This window comes from Microtus oregoni, unplaced genomic scaffold, assembly GCF_018167655.1.
Source record: "Microtus oregoni isolate MIOR12 unplaced genomic scaffold, Mior012 000000F_ref0000247, whole genome shotgun sequence".
Lineage (NCBI taxonomy): Eukaryota > Metazoa > Chordata > Mammalia > Rodentia > Cricetidae > Microtus > Microtus oregoni.
Genome location: NW_024543059.1, coordinates 9421053 through 9434623, shown reverse-complemented (window position 1 = coordinate 9434623; position 13571 = coordinate 9421053). Strand labels below are relative to the sequence as shown.

Below are 13571 nucleotides of genomic sequence, written 5' to 3'. Positions count from 1 at the left end.
CCCTGCCACTCTCCGACACGTCTAGGCTAAGCATAGGAAATGGACTCCAAAAAGCCAGATCATTTGTTAGAGCTAGCTCCTGGTCCCATTGCCAATGACCCCACTAACTGCCCAAGCCACCCACTGTCACCTGCATTTAGGCAGCCTAGATCAGTCCTATGTAGGTTCCTCAGGTGTCATTCTGGATTCAGTGAGCTCCCACTATTTGGGGCTGGTTTTTTCTGTGTGTTTCCCCATCATGATCTTGACCCTTTTGTTCATATTATCTCTCCTGCCTCTCTTTGACTGGACTCTGGGAGCTCTGCCCAGTAGTTAGTTGTCTACAACACCAGAGAAGCTATGTAACAAAGACAACCCTAAGAGAGACATATATGGATTCACCTAAGAAGGGGAAGTAGACATGATCTCCTGAGAACTTCATCTAGAAACTGATGGAAACAGATGCAGAAATCCACTCTTAATTTTTAATCCAAATAAACCAAATCAAAGTGTTCATTTTATTTTATTTTATTTTTCAACAATTATATGGAAATTAGGGATTCACAGACCAGGTAAGAGTGTGGATAAAGTGGCAATCTAAGATGATAAATGAGACTCTGGTAGATTTCATTGACAGGAAATCTAAAACCATAAGGAAAATAAAGAACATATGCTGATAATGGATGCATCAGGAGGACCAAAGACTATGAAACTGCATTATCTGTGCATCTGTGACTACAATAATCTTCTGTCTCTTAGTGGGTTATTAGGTGGAGGAATGACTGCCTAATTTATTTGGGTTTCCACAAGGTCATAACCTTTAGTTATGAAACTATAAAGGTTAAAATTTACATATGAAATGTCATTTGTGCACTTGTCTGCAGTGAATAGTTTCAAGCACAAATAAGGATCTCATCATCATGATGAACTTCTCCATTGTAGTCCTGGGTTGGGGAGGGGGCTCAGTACAATCTGCCATAACTGGGAAAGAAGTACAGAAGTTAATGATGTATAGAATATTGGTATAGAAGTGAACCTCTATTTGAGGATAAAGAGGCTATTGTCTAGCACTTTTGGTTGAAATACTGTGTTGGAAGTGTGCCAATACCAAATCTATCATGAAGTTGTTTAACTGTTATTACCATTAATGATAAAGTTTAGTTGATAGAACTTAAAGATGTCATTCCACCTCAGAATCAAGACCACTTGCTAAGATATAATGATAATATAATATAAATAAATGAAGATATCAGGGTATAAGTGATTTTCCCTTAAAACTTCCTTTGGGGGCAGAATCTGCCTTTTGAAGCTTTTTGTTTCCAACTTTGCAATATATTGCCTTTGCCTGCCTAAGATAGTACTGAATATTATTTAAAGAATAAATATTTTAAGAAAATGCATTATATACGCTTTCCATTCCAGGCAGATTTAGCTGGACTGTTGCATAGACAAACTCTGGTCTATACTCTATGGACACAGACAAGAATACATAAGAAATGTTCATTTCTTTGTAAAATGTCAGATTTTTTCACTCTTTCAGTCTTTCTCAAAGTCCTCTCTCTCTCCTTTCTTAATTGCAAGCTATCCTAGTCACACAATTTACTCTGCATGCATCTGTGTTTGCAAAAATAACATGCTTAAAAGTACTGGATGGAATGGGAAACTGAGATCTGCAGAAATGGTTTTAACCCCAATGACTCCACATGTTAACTGAATAAATTAATGAAGTTATCCAAGCTCTCAGTTTTTGTTTGCTTGCTTACTTGCATGTGGGGGCTTTAATGAAAACACATTTTAAAGCTAGTACCTCATTAAGGCCAAAGATATCTGCAATTTCTAGACTACTTGGCTTTGAATCCTTATTCAATTACCTAATTTTATTAGTCATTTAAATGATAGGTAAGCTTATCCTCTTTGCCACTCAGTTTTCTGGCCTGTAAAATATGGATGTTACTAAAACATAATGTAAAAGGAATATTTAGGATTGAGATGACTTAGAATAGCCCTTGGCAAGTAGTGTATCTAATTTAACTCTCACTACTGAGAATTTTACTAATAACCTTTTTTGCATTGTTATTGGATAAATAAATCATGCAATGATACATTTCAAAACACTTAGCATTCTACTGGATGAAAGAGACCCAACAAGTCAGAAGTATTTATTTCTCATTATAGTAAGGCAATTGAAGCTATAACTCAAATTATTTAAAAAAGAATATGCATTTAAGGAAGTATAATTTTGGTTTTAAGGAAGTGGATCTAGGAAATAAATACTGTTCATATTCATGATTAAAACTAGGTCAAACATTTCATCATCATAGAACGCAACAAAAAAATGAAACAAAGATTCTCCTACTAGCAGCATTTAACATATGGGTATAATCTATAAAGGAAAAATACCTAGATACATTTTCCTACCAGGTACAACAAAAGCCCTGCACTGTAGCATCAAGTGAGGCAAGCCTGGGAAAGGTGTTCTGTGTATTATCACCCACAAGTGGAATCTAAAACATTGATCTAGAAGGTGAAGGTAGAATGCTAATTATTAACATCTGTTAAGAAGTGGAAATGAATGGAGAAACTTGATTGATGGATACTGTTAGAGTTAGAGAGGAGTGAGAAGGGCCAATGTTTTATAGCACAGTGAGTGACTACAGAAATTAATGGAGACCTTAATGAGGGGGATAAGCTAAACTTCATCATTATGATTTCACACATTAGAGTGCTTCGGCTCTAAAAACAAATTAGTATTTTCTATCAAGAGATTAAATGTAGAATCAGTCCCCTACCTATATTCCGAACAGTCTGGAGAGGCCAGCTTTTTACGACACCATCTCATTGAGTCCCACTGTCTAACTGTGTGTCATGAGTAAAAGCTGATTCATTTGACTTGAAATTAGTTTCTGCCAACTACAAAATTTTTCAGTTTAGTTGCATATCACAATCCCCTTTCCTTCCTAATAGTCCATTGTGCAGGGTTTACCCCTTGAAGTTAAGCTTAATTGTCTATGGGTAAGGAAAATTAGAACTTCACTGCTTTTATTACTTTTTTCTTTTTTAAATTGATTGTATTGAGCTATATATTTTTCTCTTCTCCCTTACCTTCCTCTCCTCTCCCCTTTTATCCTCTCCCATGTTCCCCATGCCTCCAATTTACTCAGGAGATCTTGTCTTTTTTTTACTTCCCATGTAGATTAGATCCATGTGAGTCTCTCTTAGGGTCCTCATTGCTGTCTAGGTTCTCTGGGATCATGAATTTTAGGCTGTTTTTCTTTGCTTTATGTCTAAAGGCCACTTAAGAGTGGATACATATGATATTTGTCTTTCTGGGTCTGGGTTACCTCACTCAATATGATGTTTTCTAGCTCCACCAATTTGCCTACAAATTTCAAGATGTCATTATTTTCTTTTTCTACTGTGTAGTACTCCATTGTGTAAATGTACTACATTTTCTTTATCCATTCTTTGGGCAAGGGGCATTTAAATTGTTTCCAGGTTCTGGCTATGACAAACAATGCTGCTATGAACATAATTGAGCACATGTCCTTGTGGTACATTGAGCAGCCTTTGAGTACATGCCCCAAAGTGGTATTGCTGGGTCTTGAGGAAGGTTGTTTCCAAATTTTCTGAGAAATCTCCACACTGACATCCAAAGTGGCTGTAACAGTTTTCACTCCTATCAGCAATGGAGGATTGTTCCCTTTACCCCACATCTTCTCCAGCATAAGTTGTCATCAGAGCCAGGGATATATGTGGGACTAGGCCTGAGCTAGCGATATCCATCTGAGCAGGCCCAAGGCAGTGACCTCCACAGGAGCAGATACAAGAGAGGGACTTCTGAGGGTGCAGGCTCAAGCCAGAGACCTCTGCTGGACCAGGCATGAGTCAGAGACCTCTGAGGGAGCAGGCCTGAGCCAGCAACCTCCACCAGAGCAGGCCTGAGCCAGCGACCTCTGTCAGAGTAGACCCAAGGCAGCAACCTCAGTGGCAGCAGTCCTAAGCAAAAGGAGCAGTCCTGAAAGGCCTCTGAGATTGCTGAGCAACACCCAGTAGAGCAACACCCAGTAGCACCAAGCAATCCCTGGGATCACCAAGTGACCTCCAGGGTGACTGGAACTGTGGTTCTGACTGCCTTTATTACTTGAATTTCTTTCTTATGTCTCCTTTCGATTCTTATGTTCAGTCCCTCCAAACTTATTCATTAGTTTAAGCGATTTTAATCTCATCTTAATTCTTTCCCGTTCCTTAAGGATTACTTTTACTTTCATTGCCTAAATTAGACAGTTTTAAAGTATGCAGTTAAAATGGTGGTCAGTTGATGTTGGGATCATTTGAATTTCATGTGTCCTTTATTCATGTTTCATTTAAAGTTAGTCATTCCTGGCACTCTATCCTTTTCAAATGTGACTTCCTTTCAAAAGAGTTGTTTTCACCAAATGAAGGTTCTATGGTGATATGCAAGATATTCGTCAGTATTGCTATAGGATAGGGTCGTTTCAGGTTCCCTATCCTCATCTGCCCAAGGAACTAACTGGGGACATCGCCTTGGGCTCCTGGGAGCCACTCTAGGTTCAAGTCTCTTGCCAGCCCTAAGGTGGCTCCCTTAACTAAGAATTGTGCTTCCATGCTCCCCTATCCAGCCTTCCTTTATCCTAATCATCCTGTTTCCCCAAGTTCCCCCCATCCTCCCCTTCTCACTTTTCTCTCCCCATCTCCCCTTACCCCCAACCCACCCCACCCCCAAGATCCCACTTTCCTCCTAGGCAATTTTGTCTACTTCCCATAGGCAAGAGGATAACTATATGTTTTTCCTTGGGTTCACCTTCTTATCTGGTGATGGATGGAGATAGAGACAGAGACCCACACTGGAGCACTGGACTGAGCTCCCAGGGTCCCAATGAGGACCGGAAGGAGGGAGAAGATGAGCAAGGAAGTCAGGACCACAAGGGGTGCACCCACCCACTGAGGCAGTGGGGCTGATCTATTGGGAGCTCACCGAGGCCAGCTGGACTATGACTGAAAAAGCATGGGATAAAACCGGACTCTCTGAACATGGCGAACAATGAGGGCTGATGAGAAACCAAGGACAATGGCACAGGGTTTTGATCCTACTTCATGTTCTGGCTTTGTGGGAGCCTAGTCAGTTTGGATGTTCACCTTCCTAGACATGGGCAGAGGGGGGAGGACCTTGGACTTTCCACAGGGCATGGAACCCTGACTGCTCTTTGGACTGGAGAGGGAGGGGGAGAGGAGTGGGGGAAGGGGGAGAAGGGTGGGAGGAGGGGGAGGGAAATGGGAGGCTGGGAGGAGGGGGAAACTTTTTTTTTCCTTTTCTCAATAAAAAAAAATATTGTTTCTAGGGGGAAAAAAAGAGTTGTTTTCAGTGATACTTTCTAAATACCCCCCCCAGTGGATTCTGTCATTAGCAAGAGACATTACAAAATAGAACCAATGAGATGCTGTTATTTCTCACACAGACAGAGGCTCCACCTTCTCCCAGTAGTCTCCATTCAAATAGATGGCATATTCAATACATGTTCAGTCCCTTTAGACCCCCAAACTTGACTCTTCATCTACTTCTGTATTAGTTAAATATGACTGTCACTAAACTCCTGAACCCCTCCACTGACAACTCCTGGATCACAGTACTATTTAGACTCAGTTGCTTACTTGCAAGACCCACCATTATCTGTTATTTGTACATGCACTAGAATATACATTTCCTTTTAGTTCTGAGCTACTACAAAGCCCTGGGCTCAACTATGCCAGAGTGACAGTCTCCTTGGGATATCTTTTCTTTGCAAGATTTCTAAAAGTCATTTCTCATATCCACAGCCAAGAACTGGACCGTACTCTGGGAGTCCAGTTGAAGAGAGGGAGGAGAGATCAATGAGCAGGGGCATCAAGATCATGATGGGTAAACCCACAGAGACAGCTGCCCTGAGCTTGTGGTAGCTCACAGACTCCTGATGGACAGTTAGGGACCTGCAGGGAACCTAGGCTCTCTGCATGTGGCTGACAGTTTTAAAGCTTGGTCTGTTTGTGGGGACCCTAACAGTGGGACCAGGACCTGTCTCTGATGCATGAGATAGCTTTTTGGAACCCGATCCCTATGGTGGGATGCCTTATTCAGCCTTGATGCAGTAGGGAGGAGTTTGTTCCTGCCTCAACTTGATATGCCAGGCAAGACTTTTTTTTACTCCCCATTGGTCCCCTTACCTGATACATCCCTACCCAAGCAGAATCTATCTATCCTTACACTGTTCTCCTAAGGTATAAAGGTTTTGAATATGGTATGGTGTTATAATACACTGTGTTGAGTTATGTACCCAACTTGAGCTTTTGGGAAGACAAGGGCAGGTCTTCTCTTGGCTTTTATCTCCAGAACCAGGCATCTTCTTGATGACAGAGCAAGTTGTGTCCTAGCTGGTGAGGATCAATGAGTGGATGAGTAGAGCCAGGTTCAAATCACCAGCGTCTCTTGCAATCCTCCTTTTTCCAATTCTGATCAATTCCTAAAATAGTCATTTTGTACTCAACTTTAATAATTTGGTAAAATTGTGGTTTTCCAATTAGATGGATAGTTCCAATAAATTGCATGTAAAATGTATGGGTCAGTATGAATTATTCTACTCACAGTGTCTGGTTTGTGAGTAAGCACTATGGTAAGTATACAATATATATAATAATGAGTGAGGTGACAAGATTGCTTTTAGTGAATTCTGCACACTTGATAATAGACAAAGAACTGAGAAAAAGTGAAGGAATTCTTTCTATCAAACACACACTCAAAATTGTAACAATATGATAATCAAAGGAGAAAAAAATTAATTCTTGTTGAAGTTCTCATAGAAGTGGTATTTGGCCTAAGCCTTGAAGGAATAAAAGATATTGTAGAATATATTAGAGAGCCCTAGAGAAGAATAGCTCAAAATCAAATTATAATGCTAATGCCAATATCAATATCAGTAATCTTTTATATTATGAATTATTCTCCTTCCTTCTTAGAATCCTGGAGGCTATAAGTCTGAGATCATAGTGATAACAGAGCTTGTTTCTTCTAAGGCCTTTGTTTGTGTGGCCAAAAGATCTTCCTGTGTCTTCATAGAGTTTTCCTTGACTCTATCTCCATCTAAGTCTGCCATTCCCCGGAGTCTCCATCAGACTGTGCTAGTCTCACAACTTCATTTTAAGTCAATCATCTCCTTAAAGATCTCACTTCCAAATATACTCACCAAGGTATTAGGATTTGCTTCACCATATGAGTTTTCTGGGTGAAATGATTTATCTCATACTGTTATAATATTTCTATTTTACTAAAATTAAAACTGACATCGGCACAGGTTAAGTAGCTTTCCTAAGTTCCTACAGTTATTAATTATTAAAGATTCTGAACCTAATCTTGCATCTTCAGGATCCTTCAAAGTTCCTTCACAACCCTCTAAAAATTGATCACACTACAAATTTTTACTTTCTCACTCTATCACCCCCGTGTGTGTGTGTGTGTGTGTGTGTGTGTGTGTGTGTGTGTGTGTGTTTATGCTGTGCTTGTGTATAGGAGATCAAAAGTTAACACTGGACCTATCTCATTTCTGAAAGAAGGTTTCAAATTAAACATGGATTGATATTGTTAATTGACAATTGATATTGCCAATAAGCAAGTCTTAAAACAGGGTCTTAGAAAACATGAGATAAATATACTTGAGTCTGAGACAAAGGGCTCACCTTATTCCCAGATTTTTTTTTTTTTTTGATTTTTCGAGACAGGGTTTCTCCGTAGCTTTTGGTTCCTGTCCTGGAACTAGCTCTTGTAGACCAGGCTGGCCTCGAACTCACAGAGATCCGCCTGCCTCTGCCTCCCGAGTGCTGGGATTAAAGGTGTGCGTCACCACCGCCCGGCTCCCAGATTCTTTTTAATACGCATAGATGACTCTCCTTTTGTGTGGATGCTGGGAATCTCTATTCAGGTCATCATATTTGCATAGCAAGTACTATACAGACTGAATCATTTCCCAGACCTCTCTACACAGTTTTTCAAATGCACTTCAAAGTATTTCTTAGCTTACTTAATGGTTAATTTTCTGGGGATCTAAAAGTGTACTGACACTCCACACCATGCACATATAAGCAGTACTAAATGAATCCAGTAGGTATTAAGAGAGGAGTGAGACAGAGGGAGGAACAGTAAGAGAGAAAACAGGAAACTTGGAGAGGAATGATGGAAGGATTAGGAGGAATTGGAAGGCTGAGAATGGAAGGTAGACTTGATATAAACGCATTATATATGCATAGGAGTATTAAACTGTTTTTAAAGTTTCTTATCATTAGTGAAGGCAAAAAATAAAATGTTTGCAAAGCCATTTCTTAGAATATTCCTTATCTTGTCAATGATATATAAAATACAGCACCAGATCCAAAATGTAGAATATCTATTTCAAAAATATTAATATTGACTCTTGTGTTAAATGAAGCAAGAATGTTTCTGCTATGTAAAAAAATATCTATGACTAATCAGTGAGTACCTAGTAGACTGTCTAGGGTGCATTGCATATATAGTTAATTGATATCTCACAAACCTTTAAATTTCTTATTAGCCACACTTTACAGCTAAGGAAAATGAAGGTAGGAAAATAATTTCTTGTTTATCACAGTAAAAATAATGTGGGGAATCTGAAACCAGATTTTCATGTTTCCTGCTTCTTTCCTTGCTCACAAGCCATAGTACAAATATTTTCTTCTCATCTCTTCATCCCATAGGGTACTCCTTCTTTCAACAGAAAGTAATGTAATTTTTTTTCCTTAACTCCTTCTACCTACAATTACCTGCTGTGGATGTGAATTTTCCAGAACACGCCCAGCATTTTGGGAGTCACCTCACAGATACACACAAGTCACCCTATGGAAAGAATATTAAGCTACTCATCAGAAAATCCCATATCAGTGTTCATCTCTGCAACCCATTTCTTTGTTCTGGACTCAGGGTCCACATGGTATAGGAGAAAAGTTAAATTCCAATTATGAACACAGACACACACAACTTTAGACTTCTAAGGTCCATGTTTCACTGCCATGAATTCATCTCTTCTGAGCAATCTGGAAGACATTGTATAATTCTTCTCATTCACGATCAAAAGTTATTTCTTGAATACTAACAGAAAAGAATTAAACATGGAATAGAAAACTTGGGTATAGTTGTACATCACAAAAATCTGATATGAAACCTCAGATAGCTTTAGCAAAGTATAGTTGAGTACCTAATAGCCCACTAAACACCCACCTACAGAGAGGTCTCTTAGAGTTTAAATAGAAATGTTGTAAATTAACAACTGCAATCCATCCCCCACTCTTCCAGGGTTCCATTGCTTCTGTGTAGAAAACCTTTTCCCCACAAGTATGAGCTCTCCCAATACCTATAATGCTATGCAGCATCTCACTAGCCAGTGGTGAGTTCTTGCTTCCATACCTCTTCAGCTTTCCTCTCTGTTATTATTTTTATTCCTTTGCCGTACAAGTCTATCAGTTTTTTTTTCTTTGTTTCAGTCCACTGTTCCTATCACAATACTTGAAACTGGGTGATTAAATAACAGATTTGTTTCTTAGAGTTCTTAAGGATGTGGATTTAGGGACTCATTTTGCTTTGACATCCAATGGGAAAAGCTGGAGTACTCAGTTATCACAAGGGAACATGAAAGCAAGGTAGGGACAAAATTGTTTTCATAATAAGCCCTGTCATAGAGAAATTATTCAGCTCCAAAGAACATTAATCCGTTCATGAAGGCAGAACTCTCTTGCCTGGTCTCCATTTATTGGGCTCTGTCATCCAATATTTTCAGAATTAGGGTCAATTTTTTTTCTTTCAATTCATCACCCACAAGGTAATCTGTAATCTTTCAGAATACTTGTCTGTTAAAGCCCTCGTTCACCACTTTAAATTCAAACAGCAACTTCTTACTGCTCCTAGGAAGAAAGCACGCAAAATCTGTAAAAAGACTTCCTCTGCTCTTCATGACTGAAGCCATGACAATAAATTGGTATAATATCGATTCTTAAGAAATCTTGAAAAAACACTGCATCAGGTCAGACAGTGGTGGCAGATAACTTTAATCCCAGCAGCCATACTAGTTAGCCCTAGAGGATGGGCAGTGGTGGTGCAGGCCTTTAATAGCAGCACTAGAGAAAGTATGAGGTGGGACAAGACAGGAACTCGCTCTCTTTTCGGTCTGAAGATTTCATAGGGGTGAGAGCTCTCCAGTGGCTTGACTGCTCTGCTTCTCTGATCTTTCAGCCTGAACCCCAAAATCTGCCTCTGAATTTTTATTATTTGCACTACAGTTAGGTTTATCTATAAAGCAGATCATTCCATATTGTTATGATTAGTTTTTTTTTCCTAATTTGGCAGTGCCTATCTGACTGTCTCCCAGACTTTCAGAAATCTATCCAGATTCATTTAAAATGAATTTTCAACAAGATTTTTCCCCAAACTGTCAGTGTGGTTATCCAATTTACTATTAGTATTTCAATGGGAGACATTCTAGACACAGTCTGATGAAATTTACTGTAGATGAGAACTACCACTAGAGATTTTAATCAAGACGAATATCTTCATTTCCAAAGGTTGATAAGGTAATAAGGAAATTAATGGTCTCATTCATTAAATCTGGTGCTAAGGATTGATGTTCTTGTCCTATTTAGGTAAAAGCTTTGTTTTCATTTCCTGGTATAAATAAAATTATTTATAAATTAAACTATAATAGTAATTTTTCTCAATTGACATCAGGTACAGATTTTACCTCCAGCCTCAGCCTAGTGACTCACTGCATACTGTCTTGTTCCTATACCAAAGTGTAGAGGGTTTGGGACATGATTAATTGTCAAAGATTCTCCTCGTGACTGAAAATATATTTAGTAGTCAAAAAACATATGGATTTAAGCAAATAACTTACTTATATATCAAAATTAATAGTTAATTATATATCAATATTAACAATTAATTAATATTAATTTATGGTCAGTGTATTTGGAACATTATATGTACACACCTCAATAACCAGACATAAAACAATTACATGTGAAACTTTTTTTTTGGTTTGTTTGTATTTTCTAATTTGCATGTCATTAACAAATAAGACTCTTTGGAAAGTAATAGTACAAGTTAATATTGAAAGTATTTATAACCTTAGAATTTTGTGCTTCTTTTTAAGTCAGTTATATTTTTTTAAGTTGAGAAATCTGAGAGCCAAAGAAAATCAATCTTTTAGAAAGCAAAATAGTCAAGCCAATGGAGATTTCTTACTTCTGCCAAGGCTGGGAGACTGCAGACTGAGCTATGAACCTCTGCCTCCTCCTGTTTTATATTCCCCTTTAGTGCTGGGATTAAAGGTGTGTGACTCCCTAGTACTGAGGTTAAAGGTGTGAGTGACCACCACCTGGATCGATTTCTGCATTGATCTTGTGTAGCCCAGGGCTGCCTTGAACTCAAAGAGATTCATCTGCCTCTGTCTCCCAAATCCTAGGATTAAAGGTGTGTGCCACCACTGCCTTGCATCTATTGGTTTAGTTTGGTTTAGTTTGCCCTCCTATTTTCAGGCAAGTTTTATTTATTAAAACATAAACCAAATATCACCATACTACTGATCAAGGAAAGTTCATGATCAAGGAAAGTTCTCTTGTTTGTCCATCTTATACAGTCTAGTAACATAAATTATTTTTTTGCTATTCTTTAAAAGACTTTCTATAAATTCTCTTAAATGGTGAATTTTAATTCATTTTTATTCAATCTTTTGATGCAATTATTTTTTAACATTAATGCCAGTTTTAATTGTGCTGAACGGAAACTAATATTGCCTCATTTTAATAGCAAAGTTAATAGCCGAAAGGATTTAAGCTAGCTCACAGAACTGTTGTGAAACAAACTCAGAGACAAATAAAAGCAAAAGGGGCAACATCCACAAACACATGAGCAACCATTCCAGAGAACAGAGCAGTGCAGAACAGATTTCTTGCATGGTACAGCTAGTTTTGCTGCCCATGGAAATCGATGATGTTTCAAAGACTCCCATTGCTCACTACTAAGATGGATTCCCATTGTCCTTGTTTTTTTGTATCACTGTTTCCCATTTTCAGGATAATTTTATTCTATTTTAATGTCTGTATAGTAATCATATGATCACATAAGAGCTTTAGGGAAAGCTGGAAATGGGCTGCTTCACCTTGTATCATTGAAGGAAGGCTCTGCCTCAGGAAAAAAAATGACTTTTTTCCAAGGTTGAAACAACCATTACAAACAAAAAGTGAATAAATTCTAGTTTTTTGTCAACTTAGTTTTATATGTTTTTTTTCCTTTGACTCTCCTTGCATTTGTAAAAACTTGTATTTAACTTATGACTGACTAAATTTCATGCAACCCAAAGTTGTATTCTGAAGGCTCTAAACTGTCTATAAAAGTTTAATTATTTTCATAAAGAAAAACTTAAAGTTATTCTCACAATTATTTCTGATGAGTGACCTTCATCAGGATATGATAGTAACTTGCTAGAGTTTGAAAATAGTAAGCATTTGTTCAAGTCTTTGGGATATTAATAATTGCCTTTTGAGAATTTAAAATTTTATTGAGTATGAATAACACTTGCCTCTACAGTATTTTTGAACAATGGCTCCGAAGACACCGTCCTCTGCTAGAAGTTTACCCAGAAGCCAATGCACCCATAGGCCACAACAGAGAATCCTACATGGTTCCTTTCATACCACTGTACAGAAATGGTGATTTCTTCGTTTCATCCAAGGATCTGGGATATGACTACAGCTACCTTCAGGAGCCAGGTAAGGCTCAGTTCTCTTCAGATGAACTGTGCACTCCTATATGACCGACCTCTTTTTGATAGTAAAAACATCCTATGTGTATACAGTGTTTATTTCAAAATTCCTTAAGAATTGATATTATACAAATTTATTGTCATTTATAAATAAGAATCAATATTATACCAACTTTTTGTCATTTATAAATGAAATTCTGAGGATTCCAAACTTAATAACTTTTCCATCTACTCTAAGACATTTTGTACAAGTAAATTATTGAAGAGTGTAGGATTAGGATGCCTTTTAGCCACAATTCTACCAGCTAGCTCTTTTATAAGAAAAGAAATATTATTTCAATTCCCTGAATTACAGTTCATTCATATTATATATTTAGATCAGAATAACTCAGTGACTTTTCTGAACTATGTTAAAGAATTCTGTGCAAGCAGTATGATACAAGTGAGCACTTTATGATGTACCACTGGGAGATCTATACTAAGCACCGGGAGACTCTTGGTAGAATTACCAATACAATAATGAAAACTTTCAATACCAACTAATCATGAGAGTCATAATGCTTTTAATTGCCAATTACTATGGCTTTGGTTAAAATCCTTAGGACTGGAATTAGTTCTGAGCTTTGATATTCCTATGTAGAAGTATGATACATTTTTGACAAACAAGGAATAGGTAGTAAGGAAAGCCTAATCCATGCAGAAACTACGTATTATTCTAGTCTATGTGATTGTTACAATAAAAAAATGATTGAGAAAGACAGCCTAAAGAAATTTTTTTCA

General features: G+C 37.9%; 1 protein-coding gene across 2 annotated transcripts in view; it reads left to right on the top strand.

Annotated features, from left to right (window-relative positions):
• The window catches only part of Tyr (tyrosinase), a 45183-nt gene that overhangs the window by 30235 nt on the left and 1377 nt on the right, over window positions 1-13571 (top strand). The window contains exon 4 of one of the 2 annotated variants that reach the window (XM_041659730.1): window positions 12617-12798. In XM_041659730.1, the coding sequence (XP_041515664.1) occupies window positions 12617-12798 (182 nt within the window). Of the gene's footprint in view, window positions 1-12616; window positions 12799-13571 lie in introns of those variants that run through there. The other variant, XM_041659737.1, reaches the window with a different exon arrangement.